The sequence below is a fragment of the Balearica regulorum genome, chromosome 26 (assembly GCF_011004875.1).
Source record: "Balearica regulorum gibbericeps isolate bBalReg1 chromosome 26, bBalReg1.pri, whole genome shotgun sequence".
In the NCBI taxonomy this organism is placed as follows: Eukaryota; Metazoa; Chordata; class Aves; order Gruiformes; family Gruidae; genus Balearica; species Balearica regulorum.
In genome coordinates this window covers 5881612-5899690 of record NC_046209.1, presented here as the reverse complement: position 1 = coordinate 5899690, position 18079 = coordinate 5881612, and the positions used below count along the sequence as shown (strand labels likewise).

The following is an 18079-nucleotide window of genomic DNA, read 5'->3' as shown; positions in this document are numbered from 1 at the left end:
AGCTCATCGCTGCAGCCCCCAACCCCAACCGGGGAGGGGGCAATGGAGCCAGCTCTGTGCGGCTGCCCTCCCACCTCCAGCCTGTTTTGGGGGGCCCTTTCTACATGGCAGAGCTCACCCGATACCGGGCGCGTTGACCTGCGCTGCTGGATCGAGTTCCCAGGCCCGGGCATCACCTTACAGCCGAGCCGGGAGCCAGCGCCCATCTATAATTCAGCAGCACCGGCAGTGGGATGCGGCGGGCGGGCAGGCGCGGCAGGCAGGCCCAGGAGGGCAGCCCCATGGAGAATGGCGTGGGGCAGGAGCCAGGGACCCCCGAGTCACCCACCGCTGAGGGCATCCCGGCCCCCCAGCCCCCCCGTGCCCGTCCTCGGCTGGTGTTCCACACGCAGCTGGCCCATGGCAGCCCCACGGGGCGCATCGAGGGCTTCACCAACGTCAAGGAGCTCTACGCCAAAATCGCTGAGGTCTTCAGCATCTCGCCCACCGAGGTGAGGGGGCTGCGGCTTCCGGGGCGCAGGGAGGGGACTTTTTGCCCAAAATGGGGGGGGACACACCGGCTCTGTGGCACCATCCATGGCCAGCCCTTCTGCGGGTCCCCAGCTGATTGCAAATGCAGCCCCCAAAATAACCTGGAAAGGAGCATTTTAATCCGTCTCATCTCTGGGGAGGGGTTGGGTGACTCCATGCCTCGGTTCTGCCCGCCGCCCCCCCAGCACGTGGGCAGGGGGCTGGGGCTGAGGGAAGGGCGCACAGGGACAGTGCACCCCTCTGCTCTGGCAGCACCCAGACCCACCTGTGGCTGGCTCCTGCCCCAGCACCGCTCCCCCCGCCCCAACCCTGCTGGGGCATCCCCAGCCCCTGATGACAGGGTTCCCCGGGGCAGATCCTCTTCTGCACGCTCAACACGCACAAAGTAGACATGCAGAAGCTGCTGGGGGGGCAGATTGGCCTGGAGGACTTCATCTTTGCCCACGTCCGCGGCGAGACAAAGGAGGTGGAGGTGACCAAGACGGAGGATGCGCTTGGCCTCACCATCACAGACAACGGGGCCGGCTACGCTTTCATCAAGGTGAACCCCCCTGTGAAGCCACAGCGGGGCCGGGGGCAGCCCTGGGGGCTGTGGCCCCGCAGAGTGATGTCCCCTGTTGGCATGCCATCCCTGGGACCCTGCTCCTTCCCTGACCCCCCACCCCCTCCCCGGGTCCACCCTGGCCCTGGGGGGGGTCTCCCCCACCATGGTGCAGTTTTGGCCATCCCTGCCTGACCAGGTTGGACACAGGACCACAGAGGTGTGTTAGCGTGGGGTGGGATGAGGCTGTGGCTGTCGGTCCTTCCCGTGGTGCCACCTTGTCGTTGTGTGTCCCCTGTCCGCGGTCCCCAGAGAATCAAGGAGGGGAGCATCATCAACCGCATCCAGACAGTGTGCGTGGGCGACAGCATTGAGGCCATCAACGACCACACCATCGTGGGCTGCCGGCACTACGAGGTGGCCCGGATGCTGCGGGAGCTGCCCCGGGCTCAGCCTTTCACCCTCCGCCTGGTGCAGCCCAAAAAGGCCTTCGGTGAGTCGGGGCGGGGGGGTGTCCCCCTGCTCTTGCCCTGGGGACTGGGGGACCCCTGGGAGGAGCGTGGCAAGGCCGATCCCCTGTGGCCATCCGGCCTGCCAGCCCCCTCCCCAGGGACTGGGTGCTGCCCAGGACCCACCACCCCTGTGCACCCCTGCCTCAGGGCACCTCTGCGTGGCACCCATGGGTGCACTCCTTGGGGGAGGACCCCACACCTGCTTGTGCTCCCCATGGGCACCCCTACTCCTCCACGTGTGCTGTTCTGGGCACCCATGAGCACTCTGTAACCGTGCGCATCCCCACCCTGCACCCGTGGGTGTCCCCTTATGCCCATGCTGCCCGTGAGCACCCCCTCCCCATGCATGGCTCACCCTGCAGCGTACACACACACACACACACCCCCCAGGGTGCTGGGGCATGCACGGGCTGGGTGATGGCCAGGGTGGTGGGCAGTGAGGGGCAGGAGGTGCCCTCACCCCCCTCCCCACCCTGGGGTGCAGACATGATCGGGCAGAGGACACGGAGCAGCAAGTCCCCGGGCGAGGGCAGAGTGGCCAGCGGGAAGGAAACGCTGCGGCTGCGGGCACAGGGCCCAGCCACGCTGGAGGAGGGGGTAAGACACCCCCACACCCCCTCGAGACCCCCACCCTGAGCCCACGACCACTCACGCCATGCCCAGGATGGGGATAAGCATCCCCGTGCACTGTGCCTCCATTGGGTGGGCTGCTGGGTGCCCACGTGTGCAGCGTCCATGGGCACAGCTCTGTGGGAGTCTGAGGGGTCCCCGTGCCGTGCCCCCACCCCCTGGCACCCACCCCCTGGGTCTCTCCCCCCCCCAGCCCAGCCCCTTTGAGGAAGAAGCCGCTCGCCGGGTGGATGACCTGCTGGAGAGCTACATGGGCATCCGGGACAGCGAGCTGGGTGAGCTGGGGGCTGTGGGACCCCGGGGCCGGGGGAACGGACGTGGGGCAGGGGGTGCCCACCCCAGCCCCTCGCCTGCTGCTGACCCTGCCTCTCCTCCTCCCCAGCTTCAACCATGGTGGAGGCGGCAAAGGAGAGCCCCGGCGTGGCCCAGCTTGCTTGTGGCTTGGACTCGGTGCTGGGCGAGTTCGCCTTCCCCCAGGAGTTCGTGGCCGAGGTGTGGGCGGCCGTCTGCCACCCCAAGAGGGGGCAGGAGTAGCTGGGGGTGGGGGGGGGGGGGGCAATGGCTGCCCTTGCCTGTGTCCCCACCCGATCTGGGGCTGGCGGTGTGGGTTGGGGGGGGGGGGTGTCCCAATCCTGCCCCCCGCATCCTCCTGAGCTGCACCCAGGTGTGTCCCCTGGGTGGGGGGGGTGTGGGAGCAGGGCACCCGGCACCCCACCCCCCACCCCCTCCCAAGGACCCCCCTCGTGCACCCCTGAAACATGGTGGGAATTGGCCGCGGCTCATTAAAGCAGAGACTGGAGAAGAAGGGCTGTTGCTCCAGTTGGAAAGGGGCTGGGTGTGTGTCCCACCCCCCACACCCCCCCCAGGGCGCTCACCCCCAGCAGGCACAGAGAGCTGCACAAGCTGTGTTTTATTGGGGGGTCACTCAGATGGGGACAGGGAGGGGGGAGCAGCCCCGTGCCCCTCACCACCCCCATGGGTACTGGGACTGGGGGGGGTGTCGTGGAGAGCCTACAGATGCAGGTGATGGGGACAAGCACCTAACCTGGGGGGGGGGAGGGGGTGTGGGATGTCGCTGGGGACCGCTACTGCAGGACAGAGTCGGCGGTGAGCTTGCGGCGCAGGGAGGGGTTGAGGACGGGGTAAAGAGAGAGGATGGAGGGCCGGGGGCGCAGGCTGGGGTAGATGCGCTGCAGCACGGCCCGTCGGAAGAGGATGTAGACCCAGGGGTCCAGGATCTGGTTCCAGGTGACCATGCGGATGTAGATGAGCAGCATCTCCTGCATGTGCGGGGGCACCATCTCGATCTGGTCGCTGGCCGGCAGCTGCTGCAGGACTGTCTGGACAATGAAGATCTGGGAGAGGGGGGCAAGGCGTCAGCGGGGGGGGGGTCACACAGAGGCCGTGAGCTGCCTCGGGGTGGGGGAGATGAGGAGGGTCCGTGCTGGACATCGGGGCTGTTGGAGAGGGGTCCCAGGCTGGTTTGGGGCACCTGCTACCGAGGAGCACCCGTTCTGCCTGTGAGCGGTGCTGAGCCCCAGAGCCCATCACCCAGCTACCAACCCAGGGTGCAGAGTGGTGGCAGGGGGACCCCGAAAGCCAGGGCCTCACCAGGAGGGATGTGGTGGGGGAATACACCGAGACCTGGGACCTCGCCAGGAGCAGCATGGGGGGCATGGAACACCAAGACCCAGGAGGGACATGGGGCGGGAGGGGATGGGACACCAAGACCCAGGAGGGACATTGGGGGGGGGGAATGGGACACCAAGACCCAGGAGGAACACGAGGGTGGGGGTGGGGGGGGGAATGGGACACCAAGACCCGAGGCCTCACCAGGACCATGGGAGGGGAACACACCAAGACCCAGGTCCTCACCAGGAGGGGCATCCAGCAGATGGTGGCGATGATCATGATGCCCACGAGCTGCACCATCATCTCCACCTCGCTGTCCCGGCGCCGCTGCACTGACTCCCGGTTGTGGTAGACACGGCAGAGCGTCACCACACTGACTGTGTTGAAGATGAAGGAGAGCAGCACAGAGAAGATGCCCAGCAGGGCGAAGAGCAGGCAGAAGACAACGTTGCCGGTGTCAGGCAGGAGCGTAAGGAAGCACCAGGAGCCGGGGTACTGCAGCGTGTACCGCCCCAGCCCCAGCACTGGCAGCAGCCCCAGCAGGCAGGAGAAGCCCCACACCAGCCCCACGATGGACCAGGCGCGGCGCTTGGAGATGCTGGTGGAGCGGGAGAAGGGGTGGTTGATGCCGAAGAACCTCTCACCGGCCATGGTAGCCCCCAGCAGCAGCGGGCACTGCCCAAAGAAGATCATGGAGAAGCCAAGGAAGTTGCAGAGATGGCAGCTGGGGTCCACCTTGGCCCAGGTGAACTTGATGAAATGGTAGGGGATGATGACCGAGGCTGTCACCAGCAGCCCCATGAAGTCCGTGACCACCAGCCCGCAGAGGAAGACGAGGAAGGAGGAGCGGGTCCGGCTGGACAGCTTGCGGGAGGAGCTGAGCAGGACGCAGAGGGCAAAGAGGTTGGAGCAGAGGCCGATGAGGCCGAAGGCGGTGGAGAACCAGGGCGAGGTGATGCTCTTCTGTGTATTGTTGCGGCCATCGCTGGCGTTGAACACCCCGAAGCACGTGTTCAGCTGGCTGGCTGCGCTGCTGTTGGGAGGCTCCATGTCCCCCAACCCCATCCCGCTCCATCTGGCAGCTTCAGGCGCCGTCCTGGCTCGGCTCCATGGCGTGTGCCCCCGCCGGCGCTGGCTCCGATCCCACCTTGTTCTGCGGGGACAAAGAGGGTGGGTGGGTTTAGGGCCAGTCCCCCATGGCCAAGCCCACCCATCACCCACCCCAAGCCTGCAACCATGGGGCACCCCACGGGCTGCAGAGGGGGACACCGTACCAGGACCACGGCACGTGCCGCCGTGCAGCAGCAGGCGCGGAGGGCCCCAGCCCCGCAGCTGGCTGGGATTAACCGTCCCCGGCCGCGATCCACGCGGAGCTGTTGCCACGAGGCTGTTATCCAGCGTGGTGGGTTTTTGCAGAAGCGTGGCACTGGCAGCTCAGCTCCGACACCACCGACTCCTTCCTGCCCTGGGGGGGGCACATGGCCAGACACCCACCCCCCCCCCATGGTACATCCACAGCAGGAGGGACCCGTCCTGAAGGATGGGGCGTGTGGGCACAGGGTGGACGCACCAGGGCCTGAACCTGACTCCTCCCTTCTCCATCCCAGTGCCTTCCCCTCCACACCCCTGGCTCAATGGGGAGAGGGCCTGTTCCCGCAGCGTGGTGGGGAAACTGAGGCACAGGATGGGATGTCCACGCCTGGAGCCATCTACTGCACCCCGCAGCACGTGTGTCATCCCCGGTCTCCCCCATTCCAGCCTCACCACAGCTGGAGCCGAGGGCTTGTCACCGGGACGTTGGCCTGGCGGCTGTGGCAGGGTGCACGGGGACAGCTGCGGTCATGGGCAGCCCTGCTGGGTGACGACCCGGGAAGCATCCGGCATCTGGGAAGCCTGAGAGCTGCTGCTTCCATCATTAATTAGGGATGGGGCAGAGTCATGGTGACAGTGGGGACCAGACAGCACACCCCCCCCCCCAGGGACCAGGTACCCCAGGGACCAGACCCCTCCTCTCCTCCTGTGACCCATTTCTCCAGGCTGTGGATGTCCTTGCTGCCCTGTCTGCCCTGTCCCTCCACTGCTGGCTGACACTGTCCCCAGCCCAGTGGCTGCTGTGGGATGCCCAGCTGAATCCCGACCCACCACTGCGACTCCCCCAGCTGTGGGGGTCCCAGCACCACTGCCTCAGCCCTCATGCAGGGTGGCACTGCCATCTGCCCTCCATCCCCATCCCCAAGATAAACCCCAGTGGCTGGTCCTGCGTCCCCGTGTCCCAGGTGAGCCCTGTGCCACGTCCTGCAGCCTGCCCCCCCCCCCCCTCGCCACCCCCTTTCCAGCCCGGGTACAAGTGTGACCACAGGGCTGGGAACCGCTGTGCACACCCGAGGTCCCGGGGCTGGGATGGGGCCAAGCATTGCAACATCCTCCTCCGGGGGCCGCATCCAGGCGGGCTGCAGGGCTGAGGGTGCTGGCACCCATCCGGCATGGCAGCACCCTGCCCTTGCCCCCATCACTGGCTGCACCATCGGACCCCCACAGCTGCTGGGGAGCAGGGAAGGGCCGGGAGTGGAAGCGGGGGCACGTTCTGATTCCCATCCCCATCCCAGCGCGGGCGGCTGGCAAAGCGTGGTGGTGATTCACTGCCACGGCGTGAAGGCAGCCCCGGCTTTTTTCCATGAGACAAGAGCGAAAACTTGTCGCTGTTTGTTTCCACTGGTCCCTGGGCGATGGCAGTGGTGCCCCAAAGGCGTCAGTGCCCTTGAGACAAGCGGTCAGGCCTCAGTGTGACGGTTACGCATCCCCGAGGAACCACAAACCTTTCCTGGGCCCCCCCGGGATTCCCCTCCCTGGGAGGTGGCAAGTTCTTCCCCACCGTCCCACAGTGATGCCACCTGGGTGCCAGGGCTCGGTGGTCCCACTCCAGCTGTCCCTTGCCATGTGCACACTGCTCCCAAGTGTGTGCCCCCACCCCGGGGTGTTCCCTGAACTCGCTCCAGCCTGGCTGGGGATCAGGACCCCACGGGGCGATGCCACCCTGCTGCGCCCATCGCCCAGGGACTCACAGCCACGGGATGCTCTTGGCCGCCGACCGACTCGGTGCGGCAGGATCCAACCCCTGTCCCCACAGCATCCAGAGGAAGGATCTCCCCATGGCGGCACCATGGCCGGGCCAAGGATGCACCAGCCCCGACACTGCACACCCCAAACCTCACCATCACCAACATCCCCTCCCCTCCTGCCCCGTACCCGCCGCTTGCTGCCTGCAGGGCCGGGGACACCAGGGGCTCTGCCCCGGCTCCGTCTGTGGTGCTGGGGTGGGCTCAGGGGCCGAGCAGCTGGGTGCCGCCCTGCGCAGAGCTGCCTCGACTGGCCAGCCTGGGACCACACAGCACTTAGAGGGAATCAAATATTAAAGAGGGGCCATTTAGCGCCAGCACGGCTGGGAGCAAGCCGAACCCCGTGTGCGCCACAGCAAACCAGAGGCACTTACGGGAAGGGGTTCATGCGCGGGCTAGGGGCTCCTCACTTGCTGTCTCCCCCCATCACAGGCAGCCACCGCGGGAGGTCCTGCGGAGGACAGACCCCAAGTCCGGCGCTTGTCCCCGCCAACCCCCGTGCGCTTGAATTTGGGGTTACGGGATCTTGCAAAAGCCTCTCCAAGGGCGATCCCATGGGAGCAAAGGTTTGGCTGCAAGTAAAGGCAAAGGGTGTCGGGGTAAAATCCCAGTGGAGGGGAGCTGTCTCCAGAATGGGCTGCTGGAGGGGACCGGTGCAGGCGCTAATGGGGTTCTTGGCGCCGCACAAGCCGGTGGGTCGGCGTTACATCACGCATGCACTGCAGGCTGCCCTGCCTCCCCTGAACACTGCTTCCTGCCCTGGCCACATCCGAGGTTAGGGAGGGAAAGGCGAGAGGCTAATGGGGTGCATGGGAGGCTGCTCCTTATCAGCACAGCTCCTGCCTGTTGCTTCCCCAGGCTTCTTCGGGCAGGGCTGGGCATGAGGCTGGTGGGATCAAGCCGGGGGGGGGGAGGGGGAAGCTGGGAAGGGAGGTTTGCTGGGCCGTGGGGCATCATATGCCTACAAAGGAACCCCAAACCGGGCAGCAGCGACTGCCCCTGCACCCTACGTGCCCCTTCGGCCTGGGCTCTGCCACCCGGGACGTGGTGCTCGGCCACAGAGTGCCTGTGCAGAAGATGCTGCAGGGCGTTAGCGTTTGTCCCTTGTGTGTCCAGTCCCTCCTTCCTCTTTGCTTGCTTCCAGGGACAGCCCTGGCCCACCTTGTCTTGGAAGGACAAGGACTTTCTCTGCAGTATCCCTTCTGCCTCTCCAGCCTGATGTCCCTTGTGCAGGTGGTCCCACGGGACACCGTCAGGCACAGCCAATTCTGCCAGGGATGGACATGGTCCCAACGCCAACTGCCCCCCAGGCTGGGGGGGTGTCTCTGGGCAGCAGATCAGCTCAAGGCCATCAGCTGGGACAGGAAAGGCAATGGCCACGCCATGGGGACAGCGACCTGGCAGGGCCCCAGTGTCCCCCCCTGGACCCACAAAAGGTCCCATCAAAGGGACCTGCTGGCCTGGCCTGGAGCAGGGCTGTCCCGGGGACACCCAGGACAGAGGACGTTCATGGGAAGCAGTGACACACCAGCAGGGATGGTCCCTGACAGACATGGTGGCTGTCCTCGCCTGTCCCTGCTGTGGCCCACGGCAGAGATCCCCAACCCGCTCACCCTCCGGGCTGGCTGGGGGACGGTTAGCACAGTCCCTGTCCCACCTCGTCCCGACGTGTCTCCGGGCCCCCCGGAGCAGGGCAGCCGGTGCTGCCCTGGGCACCCTTGGGTGCAAGAGCCGGGGCTCGGCAGCGCAGCGCTGTGTCCCCGGGGGGCGGCAGCCCGGGGCGAGGGGTTTGAGGGGTTGGGGGAGCGGCAGCCAGGGCTCCCCCCGCACCTCGGCTGCCTCCAGTCGCAGCATCGCAGCATCTCCCGGCTCCCGGCCGCCCAAAATAGCCCCTTTCCCAGCCCTTCCCCGGCTCTGCCCAGCCGGCGGCAAACTCTGCCGGGAGGGCAGCGGGCGGGCGCGGCGGGGGGGGACACCCCCGCTGGAGGGGCAGGATCCGCCCCGGCGGGGGGGAGCCCCGAAAGCAGATCCTGGTGCCGAGGGGGGAGCCAGGGACGCGCCAGCGCCGGACACCCAGCCCAGGGGACAGACAGCCGGGGTGGGGGGGGAGCGGGGGGCACCACGTCCCCGTGCCCCCCCCCCCCCCCCGCTTCCCTCCCCTCCCGTGGTGCCGCCGCCTCCCGCCCCCCCAAACGCACCAGCTCTTCGGGCTCCTGAGCCAGCCCCTCTCGCCCCGGCCCAGCGCTGCCGCCCCCCGCAGCCCCTCCGGCCCAGCCCGGCAACTTTGTCCGTCCGTCCGTCCGTCCCAGCCGTCCAGCCCGGTCTCTGCCCGTCCAGCCCAGCGCTGCGGTCCGTCCATCCCCCTCCATCCGTCCGTCCGTCCGTCCGTCCCAGGCCTGCGGGCTCTTCGCCCTCAGCCCGCCCCGTCCCCAGCCGGGCATCCCTCCCGCCCCCACCCCGGGCCCTACCTCGCTGCCGGCAGGACCCCACCCGGCGGGGCTGAGCCCAGCCCGGCTCAACTCAGCGCGGCTCAGCTCAGCTCGGCTCAGCCCGGCCCCGTGGGAGGGCGCGGGGGAAGGGCCGGGCTCCAGCGCCCCCCCGGCCCCGCCCCGCGCCCCCCGGAACAGCGGCCGGATCCGGCCCCGCGCGCTCCCCTCCCCCGCTGCGGACCCCCCCCCCCCCGACCCCCCTTACCCCCCCCCTCACCCCCCGCCCGGCCGCGCTGCGCCCCCAAACCCCCGGCAGCATCCCCCCGGCAGAGCCCCCCCCCCCCCAGCCCGAGGCGGCCTCGAAGGCGCCGGTGCCCGCGGGTGGGGTGCGGGGCCGCGTCCCCCGGCCTCACCTGGCCCCGCCGGGCTGTGAGAGCGGGCTGGCGCTGAGACACCCCGACCCTGCGCCGTCCCGGCTATATTTAGCGGGGCCGGGCTCTTATCCGGGTTACTCATTTGTTTACCCGAGCCGGATTCCTGCGTCCGGAGGGGGGGGGGGGTGTCGGTCCTGTCGTGCCGCCGCCATCCCGGAGGGACCCGCATCGACACAGCTCTGTCAGGCTGGCACCGCTGCGGGGCCTCGTCCTCCAGCCCGGGCGGGGGATGACCCCGCTGCCCCCCGCAGTGGGCCCTGAGACCCTGGAAGGAGGGTAGAGGAGGGCCGAGGTGCCACGCAGATGTGAGCGGGTCCCCCCCACCCCGGCAGCATCCTTGGGGGTCCTCTGCAGCCCCGGCCATCCGTACCCCAGGGGACGCACCGGATGCAGGCTGGGGGTATTTCACACACTGGGGGTTTTCCCAGCCCGACTGCTCTGAGCTCGGTGTGTCACTGCGCTCCCCGAGCTGCAGCCAGCCAGGCTCACCAGGGTGGCAGCTCCCCGGGCACTGTCCTGCTGAGGACGCAAGCAGGCCCCGAGCAGGAGGTTTTCCTGCCACCACCTTGGCACTGCCAGGCTGAGATCCTGTCCCTCGATCCCTTGGTGTGGAGCAAAGACTGCCACAGCAAAAGCCCGGGAGGAGGGTGACGGTTAGAGCAGGAGGGACAGCCTGCAGAGCTGGAATGTGGCTGGCCCTGGCTGGGGGAATGTGCTGGGAGCGGGAGCAGCCCCGCCGCGAGCGGAACCCGGCTCAGCAGCCGGCTGCTGTGCCCAGATGCTGCTTGGGTGCGCCAACCCTCCTGCTATCCTGGTACGGGGTGCAGCCCCGTACAGAGGATGTGGGCACGGGGGTACTGAAGCAGCTCCGCGCCGGCCTGCCCCCACCCTAGCATGAGCCTGGCCAAGCTGCTGCCGCTCTATCCGGGAACGGAAAAGAGCTGTGCCTCCCAAACCCAGCCTGGGGCTGCGCTGCAGCAAGCCACAAAGCACAGGAAAATAACTGGCTCCCCTCAAAATATAGGGGAGATGTGGAAAAGCGCAGTGAGAGCAGCCAGGGCTGGGAAAAAAACATCCTGGGCTTCAGCCAGATCCAGCCCCTGAACTATCCACGGCCGGCGCGCGACTGCAGCAGGTCCCAGGGTTCAGGCTCTCGTGCCCGGTCAGCGGCTCCAGCCAGGGCTCAAAGTCAGGGGTGCAGGAAAAGGCAGCGCCTGGGAGGGGACACGGACCCTGTCCAGACTGGGGACACAGTGGGACATTTTTGGGGGAGTCCCTCACCGTGTGTGTGTGCCCAGGAAGGAGAGGGGCTGTGGGCAGGGGGGCTCTGCCAGACAGTTAAGGAGGGAGGGTACCCGAACACCGACTTTGGGGTTTTTTATTTCCTATTTCCTCCAAAGCCATGCCTGCCCGGGCCTTCACACACTTCCGGTGCCGAGCTCAGGCCCCGAAACCCCGCCGAGCCAAGCAGCTGCTCAACAGCTTTAAATAACCCACAGGAAGGAGATGCTGGGGGACGCATCCTGGGGCAAGCACCGGTCCAGGGCGACCCTCCTGAGCTACGGGGGGAAAACAGCAGCCCTGGGACAGCCTCCAAGGGCAGGCCCCCCCCCAGCAGGGCTGGCTCTGCCCTGGTGCAGGGGAACCCTGAGCCCCTCCGCTGTGGGGCTGTAGCAGGGGGCAGGATGCAGCGAGGCCTGCGGGGAGAAAACGACCTTGCTGCTCCAGGTTTCCTGGAGGCTGCGCTACCGGGCATTACTCACACACACGCACCCTCTCCTGCCTGCTTCAGCTCAGAGCGGGGACACCCCGAGGGTTCAGGACCTGGTGGTCCCACCACGTGGGGCGATCCCAGACAAGTGTGGCTGCGCCCCACGGCCAACACCAGTGAGTCCCACCTCAGCCCTGAAGCTCTCCCTGAGGTGCCCCAAACCCACTGAGCATCACTCAAGGCCCTCAGGGACCCCGACCTCAGCAACAGGGGTGTGGGGAGCGCAGCTGCCTCTAGCCCCGGGCAGCGAGAGCCATTCAGGCACCGGGTGGGAGGGATTGCAGGCCATGGAAACCGGATTTTACCCTGTAAGGAGATATTTCATCTAACACCCCTCTCCTCCTCCTCACCAGCTGCAGATGCCTCGCAGCCATTGAACCCTTTCATCCCACACCCAGGGTCAAGGGAAGATGGATCCCGGGGGGGGAATGTGCCAGAAACGGGGCTGGCTGGGAGGGCGACAGGCCCAGGGAGGGCTGTGGCAGCGGGACCACCGGGGCAGGTGGAGCAAAGGGCGCTGCAGCTCCAGCTGGGAAGCGTCTGGGCTGGACAGCTCTGGCACCAGGACCGGAACGTGTGGGAGGGGGCCGGCATGGGCATGTGGGGCTGGAACAGGCAATGGGAGCACACGGGGCTGACAGCGTGTGGGGAGGGGGCGAAAGCCCAGAGCTATGGGGGTGAGGACACCCCCCCAGCACCGCCCAGCCCCCAGAGGAGCAGGGGAGCTCCCAGTGCTGGCCCAGCGTGGTACTGGCTGCTGATGTGCAGGAGAACCACGTGGTACCGAGCAGCACGAGGTGCCCACGCACAGGATGCCACGGCTTGAACAACCCCTATTTATTTGTACCAAAGTCTCAGGGTCCCTCGGGATAAAAGAAAGAACAGGGAAAACCCCCAGAAATAAGTCCTGTGTGGGACCAGGCCTTGGGGATGGCCATGGGACAGTGCCTGTGATGGAGGACGAGACCCCCCCTGTGCCGGGGGTCCAGAGGGGAGTTGAGCAGCCCCTCATCTGCGGTAACGGTAACGCTTGAAGTGGAACCAGAGCTGGAAGATCCCATTGGCAAACTGGCAGCGGAAGCCGTGGCGGTGGGAATACTCCCACTCACGGTTGACGATCTTGAAGGCAATGTCCTCATAGGGCGGCCCGGCGTGGAAGCGCAGGATGGCAAAGTCCTTGTTGTCCTGGCAGGCCTCCAGGAAGTACTCGGGCGTTGAGCGCTTGTCGATGAGGTCGGGGTAGAAGATGTTGAACTTGTAGCCCTGCACGATCTTGGGAGGGGGGTTGTCGAAGTCGTAGTGGGTCTGGTTGTACTTGTTCCACTCGAAACCTGTGTGCACGCGGTTGAAGAAGCGGGGCTTGCGGGGCCGGTACTTGTCAGCCCAGAGATAGGCCTTGCCCGTGAGGGGCATTTCCACGCTGAACTGCGCCTCATCCGCGCCCATGCCCTCCTTGGCCTTACGGAAGAAGATGTCATCTGCGCTCTCGGTGGCATCACCTGTAGGGAGGAGAGATGACATCCGGCCCTGCAGTGGCAGCCAGGCCCGAGCTGTGGGGACGCTGCTCCTGGGCACGCAGAGTGAAGGAGCAGCAGGTGCTGGGCAGGGGATGCGGAGCTGGACACGGAGACGTGCACACTGCCCTGCGGGCTCGGGGTGGGGACCAGGCTGAGTTGTGCTGGGAAACTCATCCAAAACACTCTTCCCACTTGCCCGCAGCCTGAACAGCTTGGTGGTGTGGCTGGCAGGGGGGAAGGACCTGACACAGGTACCCACAGGGGCCTGAGCCCCATCTCCCTGCTCTTGTCTGGGCCACAGCACTGTCGCTGCCTGGAGGCATCCCTCTGCCAGGCCAGCTCCAGATGTGCGCTCCAGATGCTCGCCCAGGGCAGTGTCCTCCCCCTCCAGCCCCACACCCCGAAGCACACACGCACGCCCTCTGTGCCAGGCAGGCTGCGAGGCCGGTGGACACAGGGCCTGCCCGTGGGGCTCCTACCTGTGACCTGGAGCTGCTGACGCAAAAGCAGCAGCCGATGCGTATCCTCCTCAGCCTCCAGCACGTGGGCATCAAAGGGCAGCTCGTTGGTGCCCAGCAGCCGGGGGCTGTACTTCCCTGCGTCGTAGTCGTCCAGGCTCTGCTGGATCAGGTCCTCCTCCATCAGCACAGCTTCCCCCTCTGCCTCTCCTTTGGCCTCTGTGTCCTGCTCGGCCTCTGGCTCAGAGGACGGCCCAGGCTGTACCACAATGCTCTCTTCTGGATCCAGCCTGCAAGGAAGTGAGAAGAGGGACGGGGATGGTACCCTTATTCTCTGCTCACCTGTGCTCCAGTCCTTCCACGGACAGACCTTAAGGCTGCATTTCTGTCCCGGGGGGCCCCGTGGGAGAGGCCCGGATGGCTGCCCTGCCCAAGGAAAGGGCTGCGTACCTGTCGCTGGGGGAGGCCGGCTCCCGCTTGATGATGGGGAAGAGCGGTTCACTCTCTACACCCTGCTCCTGCTTCAACTTGTACAGCTTCTGGCGCAGCACATCCTGGTGCCGCTCCCGCAGCCTGCGAAGAGGAGATGAGCCATCAGGTTCTGGCCAGCAGAACCACCTCGTGCCCACGCTGCCCAGAGCTGTGACACCCACCACATCGGGTAGAAATCTGCTGGGTTTTGTACAGTTTTGGGCTGAATAACCGTCCTCACTGTAAACGTTGCTGCTGGAGAAGGGACTGAGTGTCCAGCCCTTCTTCTCTCTTGGGAGAACCAACCATCTCCGAAAAACTACATAAACCCCTCCACCACCAACCTGGGGTTTGTGCCTCCCCAACTCTGCCCACGGCGGGGTCTGTGCTGCCCCTTTCCACAGCCCCGGCCAGGGGACAGTCCCTGCTCTCACCTGGCCCGAGCCATGTACGCCTTCAGTTGCTGCAGCAAGCTCTCCCAGTACCCAATGTCAAGGTTGGGTCCTCCTGCCCGGATCTTGCTCTCAATGCCCTGGTACAGCACTTGCAGCTGGTTGTACGTCTTCCCCTTGAACACGGACTGCACGTCTGAGCTGACGGAGGCGTTGACGCCATCCCGGCGCTCCCCTGGACAGACAGACCAAGTGCAGCCAGTCAGTCTCCGAGCCCTCATCCTGTCTTCATCCAGGCCCTCCAGGGCTGCACCCGGCAGTGGAAGGCTGGACACCGGCAGGGGATGGGTGCCAGATGCACAGCAGATCCCAGGGAACCCCTCTGAGCCTGAGCACACATGGCAGGCCATGCATCCTGCTTTACCCACCGCTCACACTCCCCTTGACTCTCACACCACGCTCCGTCCTCCTGCTTACCTGGTCCTCCTTTCCCAGAGGCCTCCAGTTTGCGGAGCTTGGCTATCTCATCCTCTGTAATGATGGTCATGTCCCTCCAGAAGTCCACGTTCTTCCCTTGCTCCAGCTCCATGTAAACCTGCAGACAGGAGACAAGCCAGACATCAGGCACCTGCTCCGCACCACGGGCAGGGAAGCAGAGCTGACGGGGGGAAGCCTTGAGCTGCTGCCCCTCAGGCAGCCCTGGCATGGGGGCAGCAGAGCTGGCACCTGGATGTCCTCCACCAGATCCTCCATGTCGGAGACGGTCAGGCCGTTCAGGAAGGTGTAAGGCTCGTGCATCTCCACAGCCAGGTCGTCGTCCTCTGCACTAATGTACTTGGCCAGAAGGTCAATGGGTTTCGCCCTCCCGTCCCGAATCCGGATCTTAGACCTGGGCGAGAGGAGAGGGACAGTGAGCAGTGCCTGCCATCCTCTGCTCCCTGACAGGTCCGTCCCTGTGAAGCCCCACACCTACCGCAGCTTGGCCTGCTGCAGGTGGAAGTTGTCCTCCTGCTCCTCCCAGGTTTTGAAGTGCTCTGCCTCTTTCTCCCGCTGCAGCATCTCCAGCTCCTGCTCACGCATCGCCTTTTCCCGCTCCCGCTCCAGGCGTAGCTGCTTCACCTGCCCAGGGCAGAGGAAGACATGAGGCCACCGCAAATGGGGCACCCATGCAGGACACCTATTCGAGGACGTAGCTGTAACCGTGCTCGCTGAACTGTCTCAGCTCCTGCCATCGGCCTGAGGCTGCTGAGGGGTCAGGAGCTGTGCAGAAGGAGAGCCAGCGTGGGCCAGTGGGGCTGGGCTGCTTGCTGCTTGTTGCCAGCCCTTTGGAGGACAGGGGACACAAGCACAACCGTGTGCCTCAGTGCCGTGACCCAGCACTTGTCCTCCTCAGCACCTCCTGAGCTGGACTCAACCCCAAGAGAAGAGTCTTCTCACCCTAGAATAGCAGAAGTCATTATACTGTGCCCTCCCAATCCTACAGCCTAGGGGCACCCCCCAGTGAGAAGAACAAGGGGACTTCCAGTGAGAAACTGGGAGAACTGGGCTGTCCATAGGGTTCTCTGTCAGATAATGGGAGAAAGGGGACATTTGATCCCACCTTCTGCAGCTCCAGGCGATTGTCCTCCTGGATTCGCTTGTTCCTCTCCTTCAGGTCCTTCTCATCCAAGTGGCTGATCCCTTTCTTTTCCAGCGCCTGAAATAGAGTGGCCAAGGGAAGCCGTGAAACCCAGCGACCTCTGCAGCCTCTCGCCGGCCAGCAAACACCATCACATCCACCTGCTGCTGCTGCTCCAGCGAGCTCTGATCCTGTCAAATGTCCCCAAATCCCTAAATTCTATTCCTGAAGCACCTCAGGGAAACCCAGGCTCAGCCCAGGGAGGCCACCAGACCTGGTGAGTGCTGACACACCAGTAAACACTGCCCAGCACTCAGCCTGCAGCTCCCAGCAGGTCTGGGTCCGTCTCCTGTACTCACCTCCTTATCCCACACCCCTGGCTTCACACCTTGGTCTTTGGGAGAAAGGAGGTAAAACCCCACAGAGCTTGTCAGAAATACCCAGCTTCTGCCCTAGATGAGCATTATGCTCTCATGCGGCTGCTTTTAGTGTTACAGAAGTTCACACCTCAAGCAAACATGTCCCCCCTGAAACCCCACTGCTCCCCTGCCCTGTTCCGTGGTAGCAGCAGGAGAACGATGTCCTTTGAGCAGCTTCCTACAACACACGGGGGCATGGAGGAGAGCTCACCTTGCTCCAGATGAAGGTGCCCAGCAGGTTGTTGTCCCCAAATGGATTGTCGGTGTTAGTGTAACCCATGTACTCCTCTCCCCATCCCATCTTCTCCCGCTTCTTCCTCTCCTTGGCCTCCTTCTTGGCCAGCCGACGAGCCCGTTTCTCCTCGGGTGTCTCCAAGGCTTTCATGAGTGCAGCCTGCTTCTTCTTCTCCTCCTTCAGCCTCAGGCGCTCCTGGAGGCTCAGCTGCTGCCCCGTCTCCTCCCTGCCCCGAGAGCGTGGCGGGGAGGGAGAGCTGATGGAGGACACAGAAGACTTGGAGCCATCTCTCTTCCTCTGCCGCTCTCTGCTCCGGGCTCTCCTCTTGTCTTGCTCATGCTCCGAGCTCGAGCCAGAAGAGCGACCCCGGGACCGTGAGCGATGTTTCTTCTGGCTTTTATGGTGCTGGTCCCTGCTTTTGCTTTTCTTCTTCCATTTCTGTCTCTCATCGCCAGAGTTGGAGCTGGGGTGGGGGGAAAGCTCCGTTTCAGTTGGGAGACGGTTACTGGCTTCGTGTCGGACAACAGGAGCTCCAGAGCGGAGAATCCATTTCCCCGCCGCAGATACGGCAAGAACCGACCCAAGCCGCAGCCAGAGCTACCTGCTGCCCTGTGCCACCCCCCTCGGCCCAACAGCCCCGAACGGGCCGGGCCTGTGTCACGGACGACCCTTTTCAAACCCCTCATCGGCCTGGGTGTGTTCAAGCCTCCCCCGGTCCCTGCCCGTGGCACACCGCGGCCCGGCGGGACCACCCGCCCCCCGCCGAGGGGACGCGTCGCCTCAGCCCGGCCCCTCCCCGGGCTCCCCCGGCGCCTTCACCCCAGCCGGGCACCGGGGGCGGGGAGAGGAGCCTGGCCTGGCCTGGCCCGGCCCGGCCCGCCCGAGCACCCGGCCACACCGGGGCCGGTCTGCCCCCAGGCCCCGGCACACCGAGGCCCGGCTCCCTCCTCAGACGCTGCCCGGCCGCTCCAGGGCCGAGTCCCCGCCTCACCTCGAACTCGGCTCCCGGCGGCGCTCCCCGCTCCGGCTGCGTCGCCGCCGCCGCCGCCGCTTCTCCCGGCTGCCGGAGCGGTCCCGGTCCCGGTCCCGCCGCGGCGGCGAGCGGGACCGCCGCCTCCGGACCGGGCTGCGCGACCCCGAGCCCATGGGCCCCGGCTGCGGCTCCGCCCCGGGGGCCTCCGACAGCGCCCGGCGCGCAGGGCTGTCCTGCCTGCTGCCTGCCCCGTCCTGCCCGCCCCGCCCGCTGCCTGCCCCCTGCCTGCCCCGCCTGCTGCCCGCCCCCTGCCCCCCCCCGCCGAGCCCGGCGGCCGCTCCGTGGGGCAGCTCCGCGGCGAGACCCCGGCGGGAGGCGGCGCCGGGCGGAGACGGAGGAG

General features: G+C 66.1%; 3 protein-coding genes across 5 annotated transcripts; 1 reads left to right on the top strand and 2 right to left on the bottom strand.

The window, feature by feature from the left end:
- The first annotated feature begins 31 nt into the window (after positions 1–31).
- On the top strand, positions 32–2748 carry GIPC3 (GIPC PDZ domain containing family member 3). Its single transcript, XM_075776581.1, has 6 exons — positions 32–491; positions 887–1072; positions 1385–1565; positions 2069–2181; positions 2408–2489; positions 2597–2748. The coding sequence occupies exons 1-6, from the start codon at positions 234–236 to the stop codon at positions 2746–2748; spliced, it is 972 nt and encodes a 323-aa protein (XP_075632696.1). The 5' UTR covers positions 32–233.
- Positions 2749–3112: 364 nt separating this feature from the next.
- Positions 3113–9915, bottom strand: TBXA2R (thromboxane A2 receptor). 3 transcript variants are annotated; one of them, XM_075776535.1, is made up of 4 exons: positions 9431–9547; positions 8124–8317; positions 4090–4999; positions 3113–3569 (listed from the first exon to the last, which is right to left on the bottom strand). In XM_075776535.1, exons 3-4 carry the CDS (start codon positions 4909–4911, stop codon positions 3300–3302), a joined length of 1092 nt encoding a protein of 363 aa, XP_075632650.1. In that variant the 5' UTR covers positions 4912–4999; positions 8124–8317; positions 9431–9547; the 3' UTR covers positions 3113–3299. The 3 variants fall into 3 exon arrangements, with proteins under 3 accessions (XP_075632650.1, XP_075632649.1, XP_075632648.1); XM_075776534.1 differs by lacking the exons at positions 8124–8317; positions 9431–9547 and adding an exon at positions 9805–9915; XM_075776533.1 differs by lacking the exon at positions 8124–8317 and having other exon boundaries at positions 9431–9579.
- A 2503-nt stretch (positions 9916–12418) lies between these two features.
- On the bottom strand, positions 12419–17905 carry CACTIN (cactin, spliceosome C complex subunit). The gene is made up of 10 exons (XM_075776462.1): positions 17698–17905; positions 16683–17169; positions 16035–16130; positions 15408–15553; positions 15161–15323; positions 14912–15029; positions 14477–14669; positions 14022–14144; positions 13593–13861; positions 12419–13095 (listed from the first exon to the last, which is right to left on the bottom strand). The coding sequence occupies exons 1-10, from the start codon at positions 17850–17852 to the stop codon at positions 12605–12607; spliced, it is 2241 nt and encodes a 746-aa protein (XP_075632577.1). The 5' UTR covers positions 17853–17905; the 3' UTR covers positions 12419–12604.
- Between the last annotated feature and the right edge of the window lie 174 nt (positions 17906–18079).

Bases quoted from the DNA above. Each gene is read 5' to 3' on its own strand.
- TBXA2R (XM_075776534.1), bottom strand. From the start codon at position 4,911: ATGGGGTTGGGGGACATGGAGCCTCCCAACAGCAGCGCAGCCAGCCAG. The intron at 3,570-4,089 runs GTGAGGACCTGG...CCCCTCTCCCAG, and splicing joins TCTGCTGGATGCCCCTCCTG to ATCTTCATTGTCCAGACAGT.
- CACTIN (XM_075776462.1), bottom strand. From the start codon at position 17,852: ATGGGCTCGGGGTCGCGCAGCCCGGTCCGGAGGCGGCGGTCCCGCTCG. The intron at 15,324-15,407 runs GTAGGTGTGGGG...CCTCTCGCCCAG, and splicing joins CTGCAGCAGGCCAAGCTGCG to GTCTAAGATCCGGATTCGGG. The intron at 13,096-13,592 runs GTAGGAGCCCCA...TCCTCCCTACAG, and splicing joins TCAGCAGCTCCAGGTCACAG to GTGATGCCACCGAGAGCGCA.
- GIPC3 (XM_075776581.1), top strand. From the start codon at position 234: ATGCGGCGGGCGGGCAGGCGCGGCAGGCAGGCCCAGGAGGGCAGCCCC. The intron at 492-886 runs GTGAGGGGGCTG...TCCCCGGGGCAG, and splicing joins TCAGCATCTCGCCCACCGAG to ATCCTCTTCTGCACGCTCAA. The intron at 2,182-2,407 runs GTAAGACACCCC...TCCCCCCCCCAG, and splicing joins CAGCCACGCTGGAGGAGGGG to CCCAGCCCCTTTGAGGAAGA.